General features: G+C 38.1%; 1 protein-coding gene across 4 annotated transcripts in view; it reads right to left on the minus strand.

Annotated features, from left to right (window-relative positions):
* The window catches only part of LOC129767221 (solute carrier family 12 member 4), a 588731-nt gene that overhangs the window by 511287 nt on the left and 49727 nt on the right, over window positions 1–27717 (minus strand). For all 4 annotated transcript variants that reach the window (XM_055767881.1, XM_055767883.1, XM_055767880.1 and 1 more), the window contains one exon: window positions 25694–26005. In XM_055767881.1, the coding sequence (XP_055623856.1) occupies window positions 25694–25799 (106 nt within the window). In that variant the 5' untranslated portion in view covers window positions 25800–26005. The remainder of the gene's footprint in view (window positions 1–25693; window positions 26006–27717) is intronic.

Raw genomic sequence — 27717 nt, forward strand, 5'->3', positions numbered from 1 at the left:
CGGGGTCGAATAGAAGATCAATCAATGAACAGTTCTGCGATTGGACCCATGAACTTGCTCATAGTAAGGAAACGTGAATGTTTGAAGGTATTGATATAAAAACAAATTTTGCGGGGTCAGCTAGTTTTTTTTTATCCCATTTATTTATTTAAGGCTCATTAGCATTTTAGACGTAACAGAGCCGAATTTCAATCATGTACATGTCACATGGCTATCATATCTATAATTTTTTTTTTTTTTTGTAAAGTATTGTTTATTTATTTCTAGTATTTACATCACAAATTCATTATAATTTAAAAAGAATTCAAGTTCATTGATATCTATTGCATTGTTATGATTTTTGATATAGTTTGTATAGATTATGAATAACCTCAGAATTTCATTTTTACTTGCTGGTGCGATGTTGTTGAGTACCGATCGTAAAAGATCGTCTAATGTGAGTCTTCGCCACCCACCCAGTGTCGTCGTAAATCGCTGTTGCATGTACCGCCATGCTGCAGTCACTCTGGGGCACTCGCTGAACTTATGCTTCAGCGTCTCCGTAGTCGCGATGCAGCGTTCACAATTCTGATCGCTTGCTCGCCCGATGATGTTGAACAATCTACGATGTTCTGTCTTTTCATTCACCAACAGATAAAGGTCACTGCGCTGGCTCGATGACATTTTTTTCGTGGAAATGTTTAGCCAGATTTGCTTCCAGTTTTGGCTCGGGTATTTTCGTTCCACTCTAGGCGGTTCCAGCTGTTCCAGATATAATCTGTGTATTTGGTCGCAGGTGGGATTTTGCTGCATATGCTGCGGCAGCAAGATGATCTGTTGACACATGATTTTCAAACAGGGACATTCAGCGGGATAGGGGATGTTTTGGCTCAATACGGATTGATAAAACGGCATTGAATTGATTTCTTTCAAGTGGCGATTGACCAGAATTGCCTTGCTTTTGATTATCGGTAAGTGTAGCTTAAGTCCGCCTTGTTCTTTGCTACGCGCCAATTGTTGCATTGGGACACGTGCTGGCAAACCACGAAATAGGAAAGTTCCCATCATCGCAGTCAGTTTCGCAGTATGAATACACTGTGGTGGTAATATCGATGCGACGTACCACGCCTTTGCTGTGATAAACGTGTTCAGCAGTATAACCTTCTGTTGTAAATTCAGGGATCGCATGTTATGCATCCACATTATTTGCGCAATTCTGGATATCAAACTGTTCCAGTTCAATTTTGCCATCAGTCGCACTGAATTGACAAAAATAATGCCCAACACCTTAACCTTCTCTGTTATCTGCAGCCCTGGTATCGTCAGCGGATCTCCATTGATGAAACCGACATCTATTGCCACTGTTTTTTGACGATTGAGTTTTGCTCCAGCTACTATCTCGAAATCGCCAAATACTTTAAAAATACGTTCCATTGTTGACGTTGAAGTTGCGATCGCCGTAATGTCATCGGCGTACGCAACGCATAAATCATCACCACATATACGCTCCAAATGTGTAAGTAGTGGATGCAGATATATCACGAAAAGAAGCATGGACAACGGATCACCTTGACGTACAGAACGCTCTATTCGGATCGGTTGTGACAGGCGCCCATTTATGAGCAGCCGCGACGAAGAGGCATCTTCCACCCTGGAGATCCAGCTAACGAAGCTCGGATTAATTCCCAGAGAGAGTAAAGTCTGGTGTAGGAACTCATGAGAAACCCGATCAAAAGCGTGTTCCAAATCGAAAGATATCAACTTTCCTTTCTGTTTGTTCGTTATCATTCGGGCCACTCGATCCTTCAGCGAAAGAGAGGCTTGAAAAATTGACCGATGGGCATTTGCGCATTTCTGCACAGCGCTCAGCACACGGTGAGTCCGGAGTAAAAGTTCTAAGCGAGCTTTCATCACTCTACTCAGAATTTTGTAGTCAACATTGAGCAGGGTTATAGGACGGTATGACCGCGCTGTAGTTTCACCGCCTTCTATAATTAGCACATTACACAGTTGTCATTCGCCAGTATTCCTTCTATACCATTACATATGGTACATTCACACAACAGCCATTTTAGGCGTAAGAGTATTCTTTCTGTTCTTCCATTATCCAGTTGGACCACCGGACAGCGGAGACAGTTGATTGATCATTGTTGAGTTATTTATAGAACAGCAGCCCGATGTGTCTTGCAGAGCAGAGCAGTTGTATGGATGAATCGATCTTATTTCGACCGTGGATCGATCTCCATCGCTGATGATTGTTGCGTGGACGTAGCTATTCTGTAACAACACAAAGATGGTCAATGAGGGTCCTGAGTTTTGAACTCACGATCGATCGCTTACTAAGCGAACGCGCAACCAATGTGGCTACGGAGACCCCCTGGGTCAACTAGTTATTGCATATTTATTTCATCCGACTTCAATAAAATTGTGGTAGGAAAAATGAAACTCATAATCTGACAAGGGATTCACAACTCCACTCATTTGCTCCAAATTGAAAATATTGTTTCATCCTCAAACTTGAGCATCTAGAATCCGATTAGATTTTTTAGGCTCTAGAAAGTTCTATGAAAGCGATAAAAAAATAAAAAATGAGTAAAGCGAGAGTTGTAATTACTGAACCCTTGTCTGAGCCCAATTTCCATGGTAGCTTGAAAATTTTTGCTCTACTTTCCCCAACAAACCTACCACGAGACATGCTAAAAATTAACAAGAGTGGAAACCCCAGACTGTAAAAATAAGTAATCGTAGTCAGTCGTCACGCCTCTGAAAGTAGCGTCATCGTCGTCGCCGCCGGCCAGAGTTCAAATGCCTCGTGTGACCCATCCAGCACTACTCTGGATAGAATGCCGGAAAATCACGCTATGCTCTCGTGTCAGTGCAACGTTACCTTTTTTTACCCACCGGCGCATGATACCGACTTGAAACCCGCGGTATTGCACCAAAAAATGCAGCTCGCCCCGGCATATGAAAATATTTTTTTTTCTTATGATTAATTAAAGTTTCAAATTACACTCCACCAGCGCCCTGGTTGCCGTCTACCCATCCCCTCCCTGAAATAACTACAGACAGATTCGTTGACAAGTATTTCCGTGCAACTGAATATATATTTCCGAGCCAAGACACAAAATTCATAACGCGATGGAGAAATGCCCGTTTCCTGGTAATGAGAGCATCTTTTTCCACCGAATTTATTAAAGTTTTTTAGTGCGCTTCCGTTCGCGAAGCGCAAAACGCAATAAATGGTATGCAACACTGCTGAAGGAAAAAAAGTTTGGCCCAAACTGCCTTACCAATGAACGATGTATATTTAGCAATAACTATTCCAATAAAATAATTGGCCCAACTCAATGGCACATGTTATTGCCGCCTCAAACGAAGCCGCTTCGATCCGAACTCCGATTCGATGACAGCGCGTGATTATGTACACGCAGCCAGCATATAGAATCGATGCGATATAGTTCTACGCTTTGACGATTTGATGATTCGATTCGTGTTCAAGAAGGCGTCAATATGTAGCTACACGCGGGAGAGTTATGTTTTGGTTCATGCTTCGTCGCGCCGCATGTAGCTTATGTTTTAGAGCATGCGATCATCTGGGGCAATCAATTTGCTGGGCCGGTGCTATTTACGCTTGGTGAGCTTTTAATTTCCGCCGTCACGCGACCCTTCTGATGCTGGTTGATGATGTTGGTGATGACAAAAGGTGACACGGCTCGATGTGAGCGAATTAATAACCATCTTATGTGGGATTTGCGAGGTAAAAGGTATTATTCGATGGATCGAATTTGATTGATGTTTGCGTGAATTCTTTGTAATAATTTCCAGAAACGGTGTAAACAACCCTCATCATTCTCATCTGCGATTGCATAATTTAATGATATTTCATTAATTTTTAATTTCTTAATTCCCTATTAAAATGACCAGAACGTGTGATCATTCGGATTTCTGGTGGCAAGGCATTTTAAAGAGATGGTCCATAAAATAGGATACACTGCTGATCAACATTTATTGTTGATCGGCTTCGCATTTAATTATGTGGTCGCCGTATGATGTGTTGATGATTTACTATACGTTTTGTGAAATTATTTATAACGCTATGGATGGGTTTTATAGTCTGAAATTCACGTAGTCCAAAAGAGGCAGTATACTTTTTTTTAGTATATACTTTAGTATATTTAGTATTTTTTTATTATTTAAACGTACCGTGCATGCGGGAATCGTTTTTTTTTCTTATGTTGGAACGACCTTAAGACGCACATCTGTCTGGTTTTAGTGCCATCATCATGGATTATGCATGATGGCGACGCGCCATCTTACCTTTTTTTGTTCTCCAAGTTGAAGTTACCAATTCGTGGAAAGAGATTTTAGTCGATCGAGGAGATCAAGGAGAATGCAACGAGGAAACTAAAAGTCATCCGTTCGTCGGTCTACCAGGGATCCATGGCAGTGTTGCCACACGTACAAATTTATATGGAAAGGTACAGATTTTTTCGCTTTTTTTTTGTACAGATTCTGTACAGTACAGAGTACAGATTTTCGTCGAAAAGTACAGATTGGTACAGAATTTTTCCGCGTGTGAAATTGCTTACATAAGAACAAAGCAACATTAAGGAACATGTCGACTTTTACGCCGCAGTATCGCTTGGAGCGGCTGATCATACAAGTATTTACAATGCAATAATTGATCAGCTTCATTAGGACGGAGTTTCCTACAAGGATCGTCTGGAAGGATTCGCATCGGACGATGATTTCGAATTCCGTAATGCACTTGATAAAAATCGATTGTCCAGATCTAGTAGTCGTCAAATGTACCGTTCTGAATCATATTTCGGACACTTTGTAGTAATATCTTGAAATGCTTAATGCACTGATGATATAACTATAAAATTAACATCACAATTGTTTCTTTAGAGTAATCCCTTGGTTTCACTATCATTTCATTTGAGAACTACATTTGAGTTATAACATAATCGGCAAAAAACTGACAACACTACTCATTATCGTTTGTGTTTGACGTTTGCTTAGCGTAAGCACGTAGAATTTACCCGTTCATCTATATATATATAAAAATGGATTTCTGTCTGTCTGTCTGTCTGTCTGATTCTTATGGACTCGGAAACTATTGAACCGATTAACATGAAAATTGGTATATAGGGGTTTTTGGGGCCGGTGAAGGTTTTCGTGATAGTTTGAGACCCCTCTCCCCTCTCTAAGGTGGGGCTGCCATACAAATTAAACACAAATTTCTGCATTACTCGGGAATTAATCAAGCAAATGAAACGAAATTTGGCATGTGGAGGTTTTAGGGTGCAATAAATAATATGGTGGTCAGACAGTCCACCCCCCTCTTTAAGGGGGGCTGCCATACAAATAAAACACAAATTTCGGAATTACTCGAGAATTAATCAATCAAATAGAACCAAATTAGGCACATTGAAGTTATAGGGTGCAATAAATGTTTCTATGGTAGTTAGACTCTCCACCCCTCTCTCTAAGGGGGGGTTGCCATAATAAATGTTTTTATGGTGGTTAGATACTCCTCCCCCTCTGGGGGGGGGGGGGGTGGTGTGCTGCATTACTCGAGAATTAATCAAGCAAATGAAACCAAATTAGGCATATTGAGATTTTAGAGTGCAATAAATGTTTCTATGGTGGGGGGGGGGTGCAGTTAGTCCATTTGATGTTTGCGCTAGCGAAATTGATCTTTGTTCGAAACTGGAAATGGATTCCAATGTGATGGAACGCAGCTCGTAAAAAAAACCGCGTAAAAAAACTGCGTTAATTGGAAAATCCGCGTTAATTGGAAAAACCGCGTTAATTCGAAAATCCGCGTAAAAAAACCACGTAATTGGAAAATCCGCGTAAAAAAACCATGTCTCCTAATGATAGATATCAAATGGGACTATCTTTACGTAGAACGGAAGTAAATAGTTGAGTGTTACTCGCTTCCGAAAACCCGTAGTTTTTTCCTGCAATTTCATTGGTTATTGGTAGCTATAGTTTGGTTTTCCTCACGAATGAGGTCATCTGCTGTTGCTAGAAGATTCCCTAGTAATTTGTACACTCTTCTGCCGATGCACGTGCAGTACCACTGTTGGACCGTCCAGAGCTAAGTAGACAGGGAAATCCACGTATGATTCATGATAAGGTGCGGCACTAAGCGCTAAACTCCGTTACAAGCACTAATTACCGTAATTTGCTCTGAGGGAACATGAGAGAAAAATGTGAGCTGAGGGGGAGATGTGATATTGCACTGGTCTTTTTTTACGCGGGTATCGCGTAACACGAGGAAGGAATTGTCCGATTTAGGGCTGTCTTTATTCCGTCATATTTTCTGTATAAAACATTTATTCCATGTAACGGAGAAACATGTGGTTGCAAGTGGTTGAAAACTCTTCAACGAGAATTGTGTCTGGAAATAATCTGATATTATAATGATGAGTTTTGTTTGAAATACTAGGAATTTTATAGTAAAAGGTAAATTCAACGGGGTCGATTAGAAGATCTATCAATGAACAGTTCTGCTATTGGACCAATGAACTTGCTCATAGTAAGAATACGTGAATGTTTGAAGGTATTGATAACAAAAAACAAATTTTGAGCGGAACGAAGTTTGCCGGGTTAGCTAGTAAATATATAAATATCTCTCGTGTTTCATCAGTTCTCGTCATCGTTAACAGTTTACTGTGATTGCTTGGTAAGTGTTTCGCAGTTGACTATAAAATATAATCAAGTGTAATGTAATTTTCGTCCAAAAAATTACAAAATAAAGTGTCCGAAATTTGATTCTTATTCGCTTCATTTGAAAAGCATTTTATTCGATGATTTTTTTATGTTTTCAATCAAATAGGTACCAAAGTAGAAAGCTTAAAAGCATATTGAACTAATTTATTAAAAATATTGACCAAATAATACCTGTGCATAAAGCTTAGATCTGTTTTCTGTTTTCTGCATCATATGCCTTAAGCGTCTGAAATATGATTCAGAACGGTACATGTCATTTACTGGTTTTGTGTGCTAGTTTTGGATATATACAGTTTTTGATTTCTTTTCACTGTATATATTCGAATTCTGTATACAAAACGAGTCAACAGTCAACAAAAAAAAGTTTTTCATTTGTTTATTTTTGCATGCAATTTTCATTTCTTGAAAATAAAAGATGATTTTCGGATTCGATTTTTGATTCATTAAAAAAAAAAAGAAAACACCTTTCTCACATGAAAAAAAAAATTATCCAGATTCTCTCAGGGGGTGATAGACGATCATATTTGATGAAAAATCCTCCTACGCATATGATCGAATTTCAACAATGACAGAGTTATAGAGCTTTTTTTTTCTTTCGGGCTATGTTGCCTCAAACTGGCTGTAGATTAAAAAGTCACAGGAGGGTTGTGTCCAAGATACGACCGCATAGCTGACGTAGGATTCCGTTAGGTTATTTGTTGATTTTGGATATGTTTGTAGAATTACATCGTTAAACTCTTTGATAATGATTTGGTGGCCCTGAAAAGCGCCGTTTTGTTTGGTGTTAGGTATTGTTTGTTCACTCCACCAGTGTCTACCGAGTGATGCTTACAGAAGGATGGTGAACAGTCGTTGGATAGTGCGTATCAGATAAAAGATGCCGAAGTGGAACGAGATATGACGAAAACAGCCCTCTGTGATCCTAGACGAGATGCCTTCTGTGTTATGAATGAAATAAAAAAAAAACTCACCAAAGTAACATAAGATTATTACTAATACCGAACACAATAATCAATTTATTTTTTTATCCCTTTTGTTTATTTTAGGCTCATTAGCATTTTTTTGGTAACAGAGCCGAATTTTAATCGTGTACATGTCACATATTTATCATATCTATAATTAGCACATTACACAGTTACCATTTTTCGGCGATAGAGTATTACCTTCTATACCATTGCAATGGTACACATTTACACAGTAGCCATTTAGGCGTAAGAGTTTTCTATCTGTTCTTCCATTATCCAGTTAAGACTGGACAGCGGAGACAGTCGTTGATCCATTGTTGAGTTATTTATAGAACAGCAGCCCGATGTATCTTGCAGAGCAGAGCAGTTGTATGGATGAATCGATCTTATTTCGACCGTGGATCGATCTCCATCGCTGATGATTGTAGCATGGACGTAGCTATTCTGTAACAACACAAAGATGGTCAATGAGGGCCCTGAGTTTTGAACTCACGATCGATCGCTTACTAAGCGAACGCGCAACCAATGTGGCTACGGAGACCCCCTAATAATCAATTTTTATCATCAGTAAAAACATGTTACTTTAATATAGAGAAAACATATTTGAAATGGAAAAGGCAATTTTCGTTCATATTTTTTACTTTCTGAGTGTTTATTCAACCCAATGCGAATTTTAATTGGACTAACAACACCTAATACTATATGTATAGCATATGGAGAATCACTTTTTCTAATATTTCTTTACTTTTCCAATTTTTCTCGCTGTATAAATTTTCCTTGGGTGAAAATGAACACAACAAAACAGACAGTTGACGCAACAATTTCATCGATCCATCATGAAATGACAATAAGCAATAAGCGTTTGAAATTGGACAATTTTCACGATGTGCTCGATTTTCGATTTCCAATTTGAACCTCAATATATTCCCGAAAGACGTCCTACGTCAAAATCTCCCTACGCATATGATCGAATTTCAACAATGACAGAGTTATAGAACTTTTTTTTTGTTTCGGGCTATCTTGCCTCAAACTGGCTCTAGATTAAAAAGTACACTACGGAAACGATTCTGATGCTTTCATTTGAAAGATGAGAAAATTTAGTACAGAATATAGTAGTGGAATAACTCAATTAGTGGATTTTAATAACATTTTGGAAGTGAAAAACTAAAAAGTTAATAATTTTTAATGTGTTATTATTTTATCCTAAAAATTTATAGTGAACTAGATTGTTTCTACCAATAAAATTGAAGCTTTTTAACCGCTCTACAATTTGTTATTTGACACCCAACTTCTATCTTTCTTAATTTGGCTGCAATATCAATATAAACAATTTCTGATGAAAATTCAAGCAAAATCTTCAAAAATCATGACTTTTACTCCACTGTCCATGTAATAGTCACTTAAACTTCACCTTAACGTTGAGAGGTGACATTTCTTCCTGAAATAAGCCATATTTGAAATATTAAAAAAAATATTTTTTTCCAAACTATACATAATCGACTCCAAAATTGTATATAATCGAGTCCGACCTGTACTAGTTTTCGTGATAATTGGCCAAAAGTTTCATAAAAAAAATAGTTTTTCCACGTTTTTTACTGAAATTAAAACAAGCCGAAAAGAAGAACATTTTTATCGATGCGGGTATAATGGACATGTAGGCGGGGGGATATGGACAGGTTAATAATATACGAAGCGTAGAAGTTTATCGCTCGTGAGAGGAATAATTTCGCTTTCTCTCAGTGTTTGTGTGTCCAGTAACTGAAATAGAACAGAAAGAGGAAGCAATATACAAACAGAGTTGAATATTCTTCCCTTCACTTTCTATCATGCATTGGATGTGATAACGGATGTGAGCATTTTCTTTTCCGTACTAATATCGCTTCTCTGTCAACTCACAAACCGAAATACAGGTAAACTTCGATATAACGTACATTTCACTTTCAAAATTGTACGTTGTATCGAATTGTACGTTATATCGAAGCATAATAAAGTACTCACAAACGTAGTCTATAATACATTATTGTGTTGCTGTTTTAGTAAAGTTAATGAATAACTTCAATCAGAAGGCGAAACCAGCCTTTCTCATGATGTTTCCCTTCGTACTGTTGATTAAAGCTTGATTCGTTTAGAATCCGGAATTACAAAACCAGCTGTATTTCGGGATTGATTGAAGGTACAAAACTTGTTTTAGCATCACAATACAGATAATTCATTGTTCTATCAGAAAAAAAATATTGAAAATTTTCTTCCTTTACACTTTGGAAATGTGTACGTTATATCGAGGTAAAATGTACGTTATATCGAGTGACGTTATATCGAGGGTACGTTATATCGAAGTTTCCCTGTATAACCATCAGCGAATTCAATTTTGCAATTATCCCTTTGCGGTCGTATTAAATTTGGGTATGGGTGTCGTACTGGTCGGAATAAATTTTCCTTGAATAAGCAGTGATACATGCTAGATTATGAAAAATAAACCTTTTTTTTCTTTTTGTTGTGATCTATATATATATATATATATATATATATATATATATATATATATATATATATATATATATATATATATATATATATATATATATGTATTAACTTAACAATTTATTTTGATGTGATGTTTTTATGAAAAAATATATTTTATAATTCGTCTTCGTGTGAAATCTTCTGAAACAGTCTCCAAGAGTAACTCATAGAAAGTTTAATAAATACATAATTTTATTTTTATTATCCGTTGAATATGAGACACTTTCGCCATTGATGCAATAAATGTGTAACTAATGCCAGCAATGTGTATCCGAAAAGATTAGCACTTTTCACTTCTAATAAACAAAGATTTTTTTACATGAGATAATTCAGATGACATAAGACACTTATGCAAACAATTATCCTCATCTTTAAAAACAACTACTTCAACATATTTTAAACCAGTAGTTACTCAAATAAAGATATCTGCGTATCCGAAATGATCAGAACATTTCAGATGAAAAAAGATTTTGTCGCTTGAGACAGCTATGCGATTATTCAAAAAACTTGAGACATTTATGCAAACAGTAGTTCTGATACTTATGAACTTATGATACTTTCCATAACACCAAAGTGTTACAATGGCTAAATTCTGCTGTTATGATTTTTGTCCCACATTCCTTTGCATTCAACGCACTGTGCGTTGTCTCATGTGGGTGACTACTTTGTTTGATACTGAGTACCATTATCTATTACTCATAGGAGCACCGTATTGATTCGTGAACAGGTTCACTAGACATCAAACTTCGTTTAGGAAAAGCATAAACTGTTACTTGTTTTAGTAAAATATAAGATTAGCATGGTTTATTGCTGTGGTGGCTGAGAGCAGACAAACGATCACAAAGAGTTAAACCACTCAGAATGCTTAATATCGAAGCCGGAAAAATTACATCCACACGCGGACTCATGTTTGATCTCCGGTGTTTGTTTCCCTATTCCACTTTTGATCAGTATTCATTGCCAAAGGATGGTTTAAATATTATAGAATAGCATGTAGAAAAGGTTCCCATCAACAGAAATTTGAGATCCATAATATAACTATACAAATCAACCTGTCCATTATACCCCCACTGTCCGTTTCACCCGCGGTTCCCCTAATAGGCATCTTTGTCGTGTGGGATCTTTTGCCCTTTTTTCAAAAACCTTGATTTGTTATCCAAATATTACTGGACCGCTATCAGTGCAAACCCCAGCGTTTTTTTTCCACAGTATAGCACCATTATAACATCAGATTTGATAGTGGTTTCCCAATCAACTAATTAGATTTTTCCGGTAGTGTTCTTTCGCTAGTACTGCTTCATATGGAGTTTGGTGGCACAACCCTACTACATTGACGTGTCGAAAACTGTCGTCTTCCATCCGCATTCCATCTTCAGTCATTAAAAAGAAGGCCTCTGCTGTCTGAATGACCATACCATGATTCCAGAAAACTTATCAGATTACTCTCTTATCATGTTGATCTCTCTGAATTGAATTCGATTGGAACAAGTAGACGGGGAATGCAGCGAACGAGGAGGTTTATTGAGGTGGAGCAAGATGATAAAGGGTGTGTCACATCAAATTGCATCACGGAAAAAACGCTGTAGAAATTCGCCCAGTAGACCGATCCTTTTGAAAATTTTAGACAGTAAAATAAAAACTATTAAACAATTTTTGGCATTTTCTTTTTATTCATACTTCGAGCCCAAGCCCGTATGCTCGCACCTTCTTCTTTACCCCGTCCATAAGGTTCTGTACAACGTCAGGTTGTAATTTTTTTTGAACAGAAATCCATTTTCTCTTGAAGTCCGCCTCCGATTTGCCAACTTTTGGGTTCTTCCGGAGGGCCTGCTTCATAATCGCCCAATATTTCTCTATTGGGCGAAGCTCCGGCGCGTTGGGCGGGTTCATTTCCTTTGGCACGAAGGTGACCCCGTTGGCTTCGTACCACTCCAACACGTCCTTTGAATAGTGGCACGAAGCGAGATCCGGCCAGAAGATGGTCGGGCCCTCGTGTTGCTTCAATAGTGGTAGTAAGCGCTTCTGTAGGCACTCCTTAAGGTAAACCTGCCCGTTTACCGTGCCGGTCATCACAAAGGGGGCGCTCCGCTTTCCGCAAGAACAGATCGCTTGCCACACCATGTACTTTTTGGCAAACTTGGAGGGTTTCTGCTTGCGAATCTCCTCCGGAACGCTGAATTTGTCCTCTGCGGAGAAGAACAACAGGCCCGGCAGCTGACGAAAGTCCTCTTTGACGTAGGTTTCGTCGTCCATTACCAGGCAATGCGGCTTCGTCAGCATTTCGGTGTACAGCTTCCGGGCTCGCGTCTTCCCCACCATGTTTTACCTTTCGTCGTGGTTAGGAGCCTTCTGAACCTTGTATGTACGCAGGCCCTCCCGCTGCTTGGTCCGCTGACGAATGAACTTGACAAATTCAGCTTATTGGCGACATCCCGGACCGAACTTCTCGGATCACGTCTAAACTGCTTAACTACGCGCTTGTGATCTTTTTCACTGACGGAGCATCCATTTTTGCCGTTCTTCACCTTCCGGTCGATGGTTAGGTTCTCGAAGTATCGTTTTAGTACTCTGCTGACCGTGGATTGGACGATTCCCAGCATCTTACCGATGTCCCGATGTGACAACTCCGGATTCTCGAAATGAGTGTACAGGATTAATTCACGACGCTCTTTTTCGTTCGACGACATTTTTCCAAATTTACGAAAAATTGACAGTGAAGCATGGCCAACGTGATCTATACACTCTTATCTGATTATAAGCGAAAACTGAAGATATAATTCCTAAAAATTAAATTTCTACAGCGTTTTTTCCGTGATGCAATTTGATGTGACACACCCTTTACTTCATGTTTCACACGTAAGCTCGCCGCACTGTCTACACCCACTCTAGCGAAATTATTGGAAATCAACAAAACCCGTTGTGCGCATGTACTGGGAAAAGCTCCACAACTATTTCCCTAAAGGTGGAAACGTGCCATATGAATGCCAACAGATGTCGTTATCCAGCCGACAAATTACAACAGGAAGCTTTTCGGTTCAACTGGAAGGTTTATGTGCGTAACGTATATTTTTAGCACACATATTTTGTTTTTAAGAAAATGGGTCATTCCGGAAACGTGATCAAAATACCATATTTTTAACATAGCGCAAACAAAAATTGCCCAACGCCAAGTTATACTTTGGTGAGAGGCAGCTAGCATAGCTTGGTTAACGCCGAATAACCGAACAGATTTGTACCAGTCAATATTCCGTGCACTTGGCATTGCTGGCAGTGACCCAAATTATTGGCTCGACCCCCCTACCCCTATCCATAGGTCTTTCTGTCTCAGCAAATTCAATCACAAATTACCTCCGACATACGTTGAACCAGACCTGTGGCCAAGTCACAAGTTCATCGAAGCAATTTCCCTCCACACACACACACATACACAAACCAGGCCGGTTGGATATACAAAAACACACACGCAAAATCCTCTGGTCGATATACCAGGTGCATTCATTTATTCGAATTTCCCAAACATCATTTTCCTATTACACGATGCACTCCGGCGCTGATGTGCACGATTACGTACCTACCCGCACCGGTTTCGGTATCTGAGCGATGGTTTTTCGTGATGTGACGGTGATGTGCATTGCGAGTGGCGCTGTCTGAAAATAGCTGTCACGAACACGAATCGTGACTACGTGGAACGCTAAAAGTGGGATTTGCGAGGTGGGCTAATTTGTGTGATTAGCCTGGCGTCTGTTTTCGGTTACGGGTCTGTCCGTTTGAATTGATACGTGATTACGGTGATGATGATGAAATCTTTCAACGATTTCGAGCTTCAGAACATATTTGCCTTTGTATGCAATTTACATATATTGAGATCATTTAGAAATGGGACCCCCATGAATTTTCTTATCTGATTCTATAGTTATGATTTGGTGTTTTTGATGTTTCGCGGCAGTTAAAAACAATCAAGCTTAGGAAGTTATTTCTATAAACGGAGATAGTTACTATATTCTACCCTATGCGCATCAATTCAACCAAGTTGCTTTATCTGACTATATCTCTGGAAAATTAGAAAGAAAGAAAGTGGTTTAATAGTTATGGGATGAGGTGTTTCAGCGAATTGTTCCAGTTCAAATTGAAGGGTATCGGATCGTAATGTGGCCAGCGACAAATGGAAAATTTATGTCTAAGACGAGGTTAATAATTCACAGTGCTGCTTCAACTTTTGTTTCAATATACGACGAATGCCTTGCTACCACCGGAAATCTTTTGAAATATGTACTAGTACTCTATATAGTAGTACTCTAAACCAAGTACAGAAGTACATATCAAGCCAGTAGTCAGGAAGCATTATTTGACGGAAATAGTGTAAACAAACTATCTGCGTCGGCCATAAAATGTGTCACTTAGCGTTTCCGTTCAACAGGGCAAAGCGATCGTACAAAACAAACTGCGTATATTGAGGAAAAGACCATAGATTCGGACAAGTAGCGCTGGAGCGCTAGATGTCCTCGGGAATAGTGCTAAAAGCCAATAGAGCACCGTCTATGCAAAAACAAACTTCAAATTGCGTCATCATAGTCAACGGCTGCCCCCGGCGCGGCCGTGCGTAATATCGTATCGTACCGAGACTAAATGTGTTTGGCCAAAGTTATTACAGCATGCGCCCGCCATAAGCCCGGGTCAGAAGGGTAACACCGAAAATTGTGGTCGCCTACTCATCCATCGGGTGCGAGAACAATTCGTGGGCCGACAATTATGCACACCAGAAAAGTAATGCAATTCTTTCAGCTGATTCCGTCCCATGGCTGGCAAATCGTCCAATTGAGTTTGTGTATACAGATTAGAGATGAGAAATAATTCCACCATCAACCGGGGTGGAAAAAATATCCGATTCCGAGATCTATTTTTAACGAAATAGGTTAGTAAACAACGTTGGGCTCTGCTGTCCGGGTTGATGTTGCTTGACAGACGGGAGTGAGATTGATGGATTAATTTGGGAACACGTGGACGAGTAGACATCATCTTTAATCCTCACTTTCTTCAAAAGTGTGTTCAAGAAAATGAATAAGATTGTTGGAATCATTATACTATCATTTCGTAATTCATTGGAGCTACGATTGTATGTTTATTCATTTTCGAAAACTAGGATCATCCAGTTCATTCGTCTCCGAAAACGTTATTATACCCCGTAGTGATGACGAAATTATACTAGACATAAAAAACTAGGATCATTATCGATATTAAGTCATAACTTATATTAGAACATAATTTCAAAAAAAAAAATTCTGTGTGAAACCACATAAAAATCTGTTGTTTGTAACTATATATTTTTGGTTTAAAAAATTATGGGAGAAACATAGAACAATCTGTAGTTTTGACAGCCCCGGTCCTGATATTGAACTCACGAGCAGCTATGTGCTATCTAAATGGTATATGATTTACCAGAGATCATCCCATCAAATCTCACATTTCATTTATTGGTTTTCGAATGTCAACCGCTTTTTAGAAAAAAAATATGATAGAATTTTTTATTATATTTTCAAATAAATAACAAACGCTGAAACGGGATCTGGACAGTGCCCACAATAGTATACTACATCGTAGCTCAATTCACACAGTTTGACTGCCAATGTTTAATCAAAACAGAATATCAAGATTTCCATATTTTGGCAGGAAACCAAAACCTGTGTGTAACTCCAGTGCCAACGGATGGAATGTTATGACATTTGGAACGATTTTCATTACGCGTATATGCAATTCGATATCAGACACGATATCTTCGTGTAAGAGATTATTTTTCTCCTTTCACGAAATATGACAGAACCCGTAACAAAAACACAGTGACTACCAAGAGCAAGCGGGCCAATTCGACCAACTATAAAGTTTAATAAAGTATTCCTGATTTTCGACATACGTATAGCGTCGGAGGCAATAACGAATCCAGGAATTTTAATTTTCACAACAGAGCAAAACCTGCCAATAATTTGAAACAGAGAATTCAATCGCTTGAATAAACCACATAGAAAATCATTCAAATTTATTGAATAAAAAGTGTAAATATGACGACAAAAGCGATAATTAAAACGAAAAATTAAACGAAGAAAATATATAAAGCTAGAAGAAAAAGTTCATAAGTTCATGATAATCATTGCCAATCTTCTAGCTTATTTTCATCGTTAGAAACATCAGCTTTAACCTTGCTGAATATAATTGAGAATATTCAACAAACACCGCTTTTATCGACATGCGAAATCTAGAGAAATATTCGCAGTGTTTATGGAGTTAACGAAGTCTGGAATAACGGTTGAGAGAACCTTGGACATAAACCTTCAAGACATTCACATTGAAAAAATGACCGCGTGTATGCCAAATGTCTTACTGATATTCCGGAGGATAAAATTTGCCCGATTAGGTAAGTATCTTCTCCAAGTCTCAATCAAATTGATTTCTTTGGCAAAATTATTTGAAATTGTCCCCCCTCTTCTTCACATAGAGTCGTAAACGCTTGAGCCAATCGTCAATCGGCAGAATTCGTACACGATTGTAAAATTTCGATGAGAACGTACCTTGTTGAGGAATAAATACAGCTTTGCCCAAAAAACGAATTGTTTTCATTTAAAATCCCAGGGCACAATCATAACTGTTATTGCGAGAATCTTCTCAACGACACAGTAACTGCATTGGCGGATCTGATGGTAAAAGAAAGGCCGATGATATCTCAAGTTCACCACAGACTCCACCAACACCGAAGTAAGAACACAGTAAGAAGCATCGAAGCTACACTCGAAAACTTTGACGAAGGACTACGTCCTTCATTTCTATAATGGGGTGTAAATTCAAAGCTTCGAAAACGAGAGCGTTACGCCAGGACAACAAGATTTCGAGCGTTAATACCTCTTTCCCGGCTGGACAGAAGGATATGATAGCCATTTCATTCTAAAGATAAAACGTCTACACGTTATATGCTTATTAATTATTGACTCGACAACTTGTTTCAATAGCATAAAAACTGCTTTAAAAAAGGCTATTGAAAACACAAAATTTGGTATATAAGCTGGCATTTAACTGTGATTGGAAAGCGAAGGGAAGATGGTCTCGCTCACAAACACTAAGCTTTTCTCCCCAATTCCTTTTTTCACTACAACCGAACCGAATGGAGCGTTTAGCGAAACACGAAGGATGACAATTCGATACAGATTGTTTACAAATGGTGACATTGGTTATGGGTTTTATAGCGGAGAAAATAAAATGTTTGATATGATGTAGAAAATATTCCACCAGATCAAAGAAACCAGCGTTTGTTCGATGAAAGCAGGAGTTATAATCAGGGCCCGAAATCTTCGAAGAAGAAAAATAAATGTCGACTCTCCTGTGAGTAGCTTCGCTTCGACTAGAACTACATCGGCACTCGTCGTTGACATGCCCTGCATTGACGAGCGTTAAGTGTGGGGATGACTGATGAACTATTCTAGCAAATTATTCTAATTGACGTGACTAATGAATACAAATCTAACTCTTCATTCAGCCTGACTTCAATCCAGATTACTATTTCCCCTGGCATGATTTTCGTTACCCGCGTACATAATCTTTATTTTAACGTCCATATAAAGTGAAACGAAAACATTTTTTCTGATGCAAAAAATGTGTTACACAATAAATGGACGGTGTCATTGTTTACTCACCGTGAACTCAAACCAACGAACTTAGACAGTTATCAGGTATGCTATAAAGGTCCTCGCGTTAGTATTAGTAAATAGTGTGCATTTTGGGAGGAATTTAGACAAAATTTTAGTTCACTTTGTCTCCGAGTTCAATTTTGTGAAATAAAAACATACAGATAAACGGATTTATATCAACAAAGTCAACAAATTTGTTAGTATTTCTGAACACATTACTGCACGTTATTTTATATGTGTGAGTAATTTTCGTGTAAGGGAAAGGAGGACAGTTTCGGACAACGCTTGTAAAAATATAAGTAAGTTAACAGCCCTTCCACCAATAGCTGTCATATGATTTGACATCTCCTGGTCGTTTATTACTTACGAAAACAACACAGTGCCTTTTCTCATACACTTTTCGAAACTGTTGAGCTTGAAGTTGTAAGTATTTCCCTAATTCCTTTGTGAACAATTTAGAAATTTAAGTACACCACCTCAGTTAGTAACTAATATGAAATGAAAAAATCGAGGGGTTGTATCCGAGACACGACCGCTTAGGACGTAGGACTACGCAATCAGCTACGCAGAATGACCGTTTATGAAAATCGGATTCTCGGTCAAAACCCTCAACAAAGCTAGGAGCCAGTTGTATCAGAACAGAGCCGATGCGCACGACAGCAAATACGAATGGCAACGAACAGTTCACAGCTTGAGCGGAAGCATAAAGCCTACCTACAGCTTACTTAATATGCAAGGCTAGAGTTTACTTCGCAAATATTCTCGTTTCGCTTCCCCCTTCTTTGTTTCTATTCTAGGGGCTGTATGAGTTGCCCGTTATTGACAGCTCTGTTCGGGAAAGCACACAAATGGACAGAACAAATGTATGGGGAAATGGGAATGCTTCCAATTTTTATCAATTTAAACTATATACAGCCTATGGGATTGTAATGTGTAGCATATCAAACGAATCTTAGAAAATTTCCGATTCGATTGGTATGCAAATCGTTATCGTTATCCGTGCGCAGCGAAAATAGTTATCAACGTTAACTTTATTTCATTAAAACGTGACCTGTTTTCTGATTTGGCACCCTTAATTTAAGGCGTAGTCCTGCGTCAAAAATGTGTATACAACGGGAAAATAAAGGTCTATTTATTAAATAAAATTATGATTTGTCTTCGGTGATGGTGATGGAGCACATTCGGACACTGTTTGATACCTCATAAAATTTGCGTCTGATTGTTGTTTACTAACAAACATCAATTTAGTCTGATTCTCAGACCTAATGATGGTTCGAAAATACAAAAAGAAAATCGGTAGAACCAGCATCAACGAAGATGGGATGAAAAGAGCCATTGAACTAGTTTCGAATAGAACGTTTTCATGATTCTAGCTCACAGGTGGTCCAACTGGGTCCATTGTCTTTGCTAAATCAAAAATCAATCAAAAAGTAATTGCACTTTGGAAACAATTAAATATTGCCGAGAAAATTACACAATTCATGTATCTCTTCCACCTTATGTCACAAATCGTTCACAACCGCTGGATATTTCAGTTATGAGCACTTTCAAGCAAAAGCTCTCAGTTTCCCAGAACGATTGGCTACTCAACCATCCTGGAAAAACTATTTCTATACACGACCTTTCAGGCTTATAAAGCTTCTTTCAATCTGAGGAATATCCTAGCTGGATTCAAAATGACAGGTTGCTATCCATTCTCAAGAAAGGTTTTTTCGTACAAGAATTTTGAATGCTCAAAAGATTTCACCTACTGGAGCGGAGGTAGCAAATGACTCATCGGGTGATACAAAAATTCTGCAAAACATTGCGTCTACAGCACAGATAGATTTGGCTTTGGCAATTTTGTACCCGGAAAATGTTGAACCTTTTCCAAAAACTTCACCGCGGAAAACCACCACTCGAAAACGGAAGAATGCAAAATAAGCAGTTTTCTTTCAGACAAATACTGATAAACAGAAAAAAGCAGAAATAAGAAGAAAATAAGAAAATAAGAAATAAGAAATAAGAGGAAACGGAAGTAATTGTTGATAACCATAAATTTTAATTTTTTGTTGTTGTCCGAAAGTGCCCCAGGACTGTCCGAAACTGCCCCACACGTAGGTTATATTCGGACGAAAAGGCAATTTTCAAAAATTCGAATGAACCATTCGTAATCGCATCAACGCACACCTCTAACACACTCATATGATATATTGATGTCCAAATGACAACCAGGATGAATTCAGGATTTTTTTAAGTTTACAAAAGATATTAAAAATCAAGGGAAAAAAAGTGTCCGAATGTGCCCCCTCTCCCCTACGATACAAACAAATCTAGTTTACCTGTAGTATATGTCAAACTACGTTGAACTCATACTTCGATACATGCATACATGCTACATGAGAGAGAAAATTCATTTTGGTGGGAGTCACTTCAATATGCAAAGAAGTCCATTTGTCGGGGAAGAATGAAATGAGATAGTCGAGTCGTAGAGTGAGATAACAACTAAACGCCTGAATGACTGTTGAGTCATGTTGAGGGGGAAACTGCTGGAAGAAACCAAAACTCATTTCCAATTGAATACGGAGGCGAATTTCTTCATAGTCCCCTGACTATCCTCAGATGAATATTACTTTGCCGAGCCCTGGTTGTAGTAATCTTATTTTAACAGGACATATCTAGTCAAAATTTAATTTCTATCATTTTAGTTTTATTTTTAACTAGCTGACCCGACGAACTTCGTCTCGCCCAAAAAAGATTTTTAATTTGTGTACTTTCAAACATCCACGTTTTCTTACTAAGTGAACGTTTGTGAGTCCAATCACTGAACTCTTCATTGATTGATTACCCTTTGGTCCTTTACAATTTCCTTTTACTATAAATTATCTAGTACTTCTACAAAACTTCTTCCTTATAATATAAAATTATTTTCAGACACAATTCTCGTTCAAGATTCTTCAAGCATTTGGAAATAACATGTTTCTCCGTTTCATGGAATACATGTTTGATACAGAGAATATTACAAAATAAAGAAAGCCGAAATCGGACCATTCCTTCCTCGGGTTTAGGGCACACCAACACATTTGGCCTTCCACTTGCAGAATAAAATAATGCGATTGATTCTAAAATGTAATAGGTTCACTTCCTCATCTTTGATGCTGGACGCTCTGCAATGGTTATCCGTGAGGCAAAGAATTGTTTATTTAACTATGGTGTTCATTTTTAAAGTAGTAAACGGTTTGCTGCCTCGATATTTGAGTGATCGAGTTAATATCTTCTAGATAACTCGTCTTGCTCAAACCTCTGTAGGGGAAGGTGGCGGGACCATCATCATCATCATCATCATTTTTGTTTATATAGATAAAAGATATAGGAATGCGTTATTCCGTCTAAAAATCCTTTTCCGCTTTCGAACAAAAATCAATTTCGTTAGCGCCAACATCAAATGGACTAACAACGCTTAGCTAATTGTAGAACATATGGGAATTCAATTTTCCGAATTTTCCGATTTTTCTCTTCGCTATATTGATCGACGGGAAGAGACGAATACAACGAAATAAAGATGACTCAAATTGAACTATTCCTTCCTCGGGTTTTGCGCTTACCAACACATTTGACCTTCCATTTTTATTTATAGAATATAAGATATGGAAATGCGTTATTTCGTTTGAAAATCCATTTCCAATTACGAACAAATATCAATTTCGATAGCTCAAATATCGAATAGACTAACAACGCTTATTATGATGTAATTTTCGAACATGTGGGAATTCAATTTTCCAAATTTTCCGACCTTTCCTCAGGATTTTCCGAATGCTGTGAAAAACTCATATTTCCTCCAACCCAAACGGAATCGTTCGAATCAAAAATACAAATTTTAAAAATCTGCATTTTTAGTTCGATTTCAATTGGAATTGCACTTTGATAAAAAATTAATTATTGAAACTGCTGAAAAAATTATTAGCAATATAGTTGCCACTGCCTGTTAAGGGAGGACCCCGGTCTGGAAGGTCGTAAAAATTGAGTTTTTGTTTTCTGCATTTTTGGAATGCTTATGCCCTTAGGAATGTCATCCTAAAGGATTTTTCGATACTTGATATCGTTGGAAAGATACAGCCACCTCAAGGGATATAGTATTGTTAAGCGATTTTTTAAACGCATTTTTCTCGAAACCGTGTTTTTACAGCTGGTGGTATCGATATCTCAAAATCTTCTAGACCAATTTGGCTGAAATTTTTTTCAGCATCTAAAAAAGAATTATCTAAAGCTTGATTTCTATTTTTTTTCGATTTTTATGAGCTTCTAAACAACGATTTTCCATGAAAAATAAATCATTTTTGACAAAGATGGCTACCATTTTGGCAATTATTCAAATTTTCAAAAACCCCTATGTAACGCTTTAGGTATTGTCCCAAAGATTCAAAATATTCATTGGAATTCGTTCTACGACACCCCGTTGCTTCAGAACCGATACCACCAGCAAGGTACCGATTTCCAGACAGCAGCTGCGCATCCAGCTGTCAATAGCGTAATAATCATTATTCGTCCACTCAAAAAATGGAAAATACATGTTCAAATATACCTTAAACAAATACCCGAACACTCCACTTTATTCGTAACATCTGAAAAAGATTCACGAAAATTCATTATTTTCCGACTTTCCAGACAGGGGTCCCCCCTTAACCGGATATCTGTATAAACATTATAACAGCGTTTCACCCATATATTCCGGAAGATAGTAAATTAACGTGAAAAATATTTTTTATTATAAAATAAATCCCATTTTCGGTAGAACGATTTCAATTTCGGGATTAATGAATCTCAGAAAAAGTCACAGGAGGGTTGTGTCCGAGACACGACCACATAGTTGACGTAGGATTCCGTTAGGTTATTTGTTGATTTTGGATATGTTTGTAGAATTACATCGTTAAACTTGATAATGATTTGGTGGCTCTGAAAAGCGCCGTTTTGTTTGGTTGTTAGGTATTGTTTGTTCACTCCACCAGTGTCCACCGAGTGATGATTACAGAAGGATGGTGAACAGTCGTTGGATAGTGCGTATCAGATAAAAGATGCCGAAGTGGAACTAGATATGACGAAAACCGCCCTCTGTGATCCTAGACGAGATGCCTTCTGTGTTATGAATGAAATTAAGAAAAAAAAACTCACCAATGTAACATAAGATTATTACTAATACCGAATACAATAATCAATTTTTATCATCAGTAAAAACATTTTACTTTAATATAGAGAAAACATATTTGAAATGGAAAAGGCAATTTTCGTTCATATTTTTTACTTTCTGAGTGTTTATTCAACCCAATGCGAATTTTAATTGGACTAACAACATCTAATACTATATGTAGAGCATATGGAGAATCACTTTTTCTAATATTTCTTCACTTTTCCAATGTTTCTCGCTGTATAAACTTTCCTTGGGTGATAATGAACACAACAAAACAGACAGTTTAAACCAAACGACCCGTTCTCGAGCGGGAACACACCTTGGTTTTCATTTATGAAAATAAAAATAAATCGTTTCATATATCAAGTCATTTTTAACACAACTGCTACCATGTACAATTTTACACTTACACTTGTGCTAAATTTTTCACCATACATGATCGGTCATTGATATGAAATTTCACGAAACAACCAACATTAAAGTTCCAAATTTAAATTTTATTTCCTAGAATTAATCGTATCACTCACCTTAATTGCAATATAACAATGCCCCCGAATTGCATATATTTGCAATGCCGATTTTCCCCGGGTCTGTTAGGGACCCGCCGCATGTGTCGTCAATTTCGACCAATCAGAAGTGGGTATTTCCGTTAAGATAGGGGTTGAGTTTTTTCAATTGTTCGATGGTTAGTTTCATGACATAATTATTTTCTTCAATATAAAAAATTGTTATGGAGTGCTGAAATCGATTGACGCAAAAATTTCATCAATCCATCATGAAATGACTGAGCAATAAGCGTTTGAAATTGGACAATTTTCACGATGTGCTCAATCTTCGATTTCCAATTTGTACCCCAATATTTTCCCGAAAGACGTAATTCTACGTCAAAAAATAATGAGAAGTCAAGTCAAGATGTTCTTTCTATGACTAAAGAACCGGGCCCGTGAATTAAAAGGCGAAGCATTGTGAATGAGGTTCAATGCTAAAGGATGTTAGTCTACCCGAAAAAATAAATTCATAACAAAGAAAAGAAAGAATAAAACACATCCTTTCGCTTCAGTGCAACCTACAGACGTCTCACCTTCGGTTCACCAATTCGATTCCGATGCAACGATTCGGTTTCACGCGAAAGCACTAGAAATACCGCTGAATACATAGAATGAAAATTCAATTTTATTACTCGCGAAACTATGGCACAAAACAAAACCCCACAAATCGCTTGTATCGCTTTTCAAGCGAAGCAACAGCACCCAAAACCAGCCAACAAATCAGCTTTCGATAAGGTCATCCGGCCACCGGTAGGAGTGGAGTGGAAAAAAACCAAGCTCATGCTCGGAGCTGTGGCTTCCATTTCCGTCTGCTCCTTACAAGCTGTTGATTTTTGAATTATAGTTTTCCGACACGAGTTCGTGGCTTCGGATAAATCATCAGGCACTGTTGCTTTGTTTGGCAAATTTGGTCCCAATATGATAAAGGTTGAATCCAACGAAAGGATTCGTTATTGGACCCAACATAATTCATGGGTAACTCACGACTTCTGACGGCTGGATATCAATCATCCAATTGTAGCCAGTGAACAATATGACAGCGCGCAAGGATAAAATAATCCGCGAAACGGACAGAGTTGACGTATGTTCAGCAGCTGCAATAGTGCAGTCATCAACTGATTTGAGCGACGGATACGCGTTGCGCATCTTCCAACTAACAGTACAATGGCGCCATAAAGTCATATAGTTTCACTCCGCATATCTTCCCTTCAACAAGAAAGTCCATCATTTCCCACGTCAATATGCGGGCGTCGGCTTTTCATTTGTCCCGCTCAAAGTCGGCGGCATCGGCACAAATGAAACTAATTAGGTGGGCATGATATCAATCTAGGGAGAGAAAGAAATAGTTATGGTTTCTACAATCCGCCATAATAAAATCATATCAATCGGTCCTCTGAGAGCGGTTGAATGTCAACACAAAGTGCCACCAGCGTTAATGCGAGGAATTCAAATATTTGTCACAGCTCCTCCACCCTGTTTATATAGCGTGGTTTGTCCACTTTTCTCCGTCAGTCCATTAAGATTAATTAGTTCTGTCGGATAATGCTGCACGCTGCACCCAATTGAGAATAACATAATCTGACCGCCCTCTTCTTAATTCCTGGTACCATGATCTAGAATTTTCAAAGCAATGTACGATAGGAGAATAGTGTATGGCAATAATTCATGTTCGCAATTGACCCCTGTATGTATCATTCATATGTATCATTTAAAGTCCCACCAAAGTGCGTAGTTTGCTGCCACGCGACGCAATTAATCCTTCCCGAACCAGTTCTTACTGCATTTCTTCAGCTGCAGCATTCTGGGCCACTTCAAATTTTTCCCTTAGAAGAAATTCAACCCAACGCTTACAGCCATAATTAAGACCATGTCCAGAGGAATATTCGCCCCGAGATGGATGGGATCATAGCACGCAAGACCACTCCATAGCGGTACAGCGGAAATCTTATGTAGGCCACTTTAGGGATGAGAATAGCACGGCAAAATGATGAAAATACCCCACCCGCGTTATGGTGATAGGTAAAACCTCCACGGGTGGAGATAATCGCTGCCATTAGCCTCCGTAGTGGGTTCTAGCGTTGCTTATAGATACACACTTACCTGGCTTATCGTTTGTAGTTAGCAGCTTTCCAGTGACTGCCGCTGCTTCCTCGTCCCGCGCCGACAGACTGGCATCCGATTTGGTCACCTTGAACCGCTCCGGCATCTTGGCGGCAGCTTTTGAATGCTACAAGTTCACACTTAAAGTTGTATTTTTGGCTTACTTTCTTCTGGTTAAAACTAGGGGTAATTCACGGATATTGCACTGACATCTTTAGAACGAAAACAACACTTTGAATACTAACGATTGAAACAATTCTTTGCCACTGATAAATCCACAGTTGTTCCGTTTCACGATTTAAAGATTATAATCTGTAAGTAAAGAAAAACAATATGGCTAGTTGATTATTTGTATTCTATTCAACTACATCAGTCGATAATGAATTTTTATTCATGATGTCTAACATCGAATACCAATGCCCACATATACACGATGTTAGGTAGTTGTCCCGGAATATTTCAGGTGGTGATATAGGAACACATTTGATGAAAAAATCCTTCCATGTATATGGTGTAATATCAACTATCCATATGCTCATGAATATCAGCAAGGCCTTACTGTCAAAAACATATAAACGAACTATACAATGAACCCCGTTGGCTCCACTCCATAGAAGCACGTTTTTAACCTTCTGACGTATGACTACATCCAACCTTTCGGAATAGAAGCCTATAACGAAGTTCGGTTTTCATAAAAAATTCTCTGTGAAAATGTCGGATATAATGACTTCTCCACACGAATAATTAGATATTTACATAGAAAACGTTTTTTTCACAAGCGCTTTGTATGTCGTCCGCTTATTATGTTCTCCCTTCGATGTCATTTTAAACGGATGCCACAATATTTTGATTTTGATTCCTAGCACACATATTAATAGAAAACGTCCAAAGCAAACTCTTGTCCAAGACATATATAGTGGAAATTGTAAAACAAGTAAACAATGTAACGAATAAAATAGGTAAGTCTTTCCGATTTTGCCATCCAAAATGCAACAAGTAACATTTTTGCATGCAATTCGGATGTTACCTTACATGGTGTGGATTCTTTTTTCGGTGTAACGTTGCATCGAGTGAAGATCCAAATTGTTCTGCTATGTAATATCGATCTTTAGTTCCACTCTAGACAGCGATCAGCCAACACCGTATTTTGAGGATGATGCTTTATACAGCCATTCCATACCAAACCGATATAGTGGTTCTCAGCTTTTCGTTAAAATTGGTAATTTTGTTCCTTAACGCAAAATATTAGACCCATATTTTTTATTTTTTCATTAGGGTGCCCTTTTCCATTTCAAAGTGGTTCGAAAAATCTAACTTTTATTTTTTTTCAAGAATGACCTTCATCAAAAATTCATGTACTACTAGACCGCTTCAGATCATCGCCTTTTGAAAAAATACTACACTTGCAAAAAATTTAAATTTTGTTTTCGTCATTATTAATTGTATTTGTTTTTCACATTTTTCATGGGACCAAGGGCGCTGTATTTTTTTATATGTTTTCCTGAAAACTGAGCTTTTACATAACATATCCAAAATTCAGAGATGTGTTCTTTTTCTTTCTTGTGATAAGATTTTTCAAAATTAACCGTGGATCTATGAAAAAAAAATTCCCCTTTTTCCAAAAAATTACGTTTTTCAAAAATTCATAACTTTTGAACTACTGAACCGATTCAGCTAATCATATTTCGACAATGTTTGCCTTACAATTATGTTAGTAATATGGAACCGACAACTCGCGGTTGGCTCGAGGTTAGTATTACAAGTGTTCTCATAATTGGGATGTTGCAGTCTGCAATGCTCTCTACGTGCGCCCGACACAGGATACTTCCTATTGGGATGCAGCTGACCATTAATCAGCAACGCCTCCCTAGTCTGTACCCCATATCTAGCGTGGTGCGTCTTTCTCGACTCGTGGAATCCAGGATAGAATGGTCACTAGCCGGCAGAATCATCAGCTCGTGTAGAGTTGCCATGAGCGGTACAATCCTCAGCTCTTGGTGAATGATCAGTGGGCTGCACACTAA

Source organism: Toxorhynchites rutilus, chromosome 2, assembly GCF_029784135.1.
Source record: "Toxorhynchites rutilus septentrionalis strain SRP chromosome 2, ASM2978413v1, whole genome shotgun sequence".
Lineage (NCBI taxonomy): Eukaryota > Metazoa > Arthropoda > Insecta > Diptera > Culicidae > Toxorhynchites > Toxorhynchites rutilus.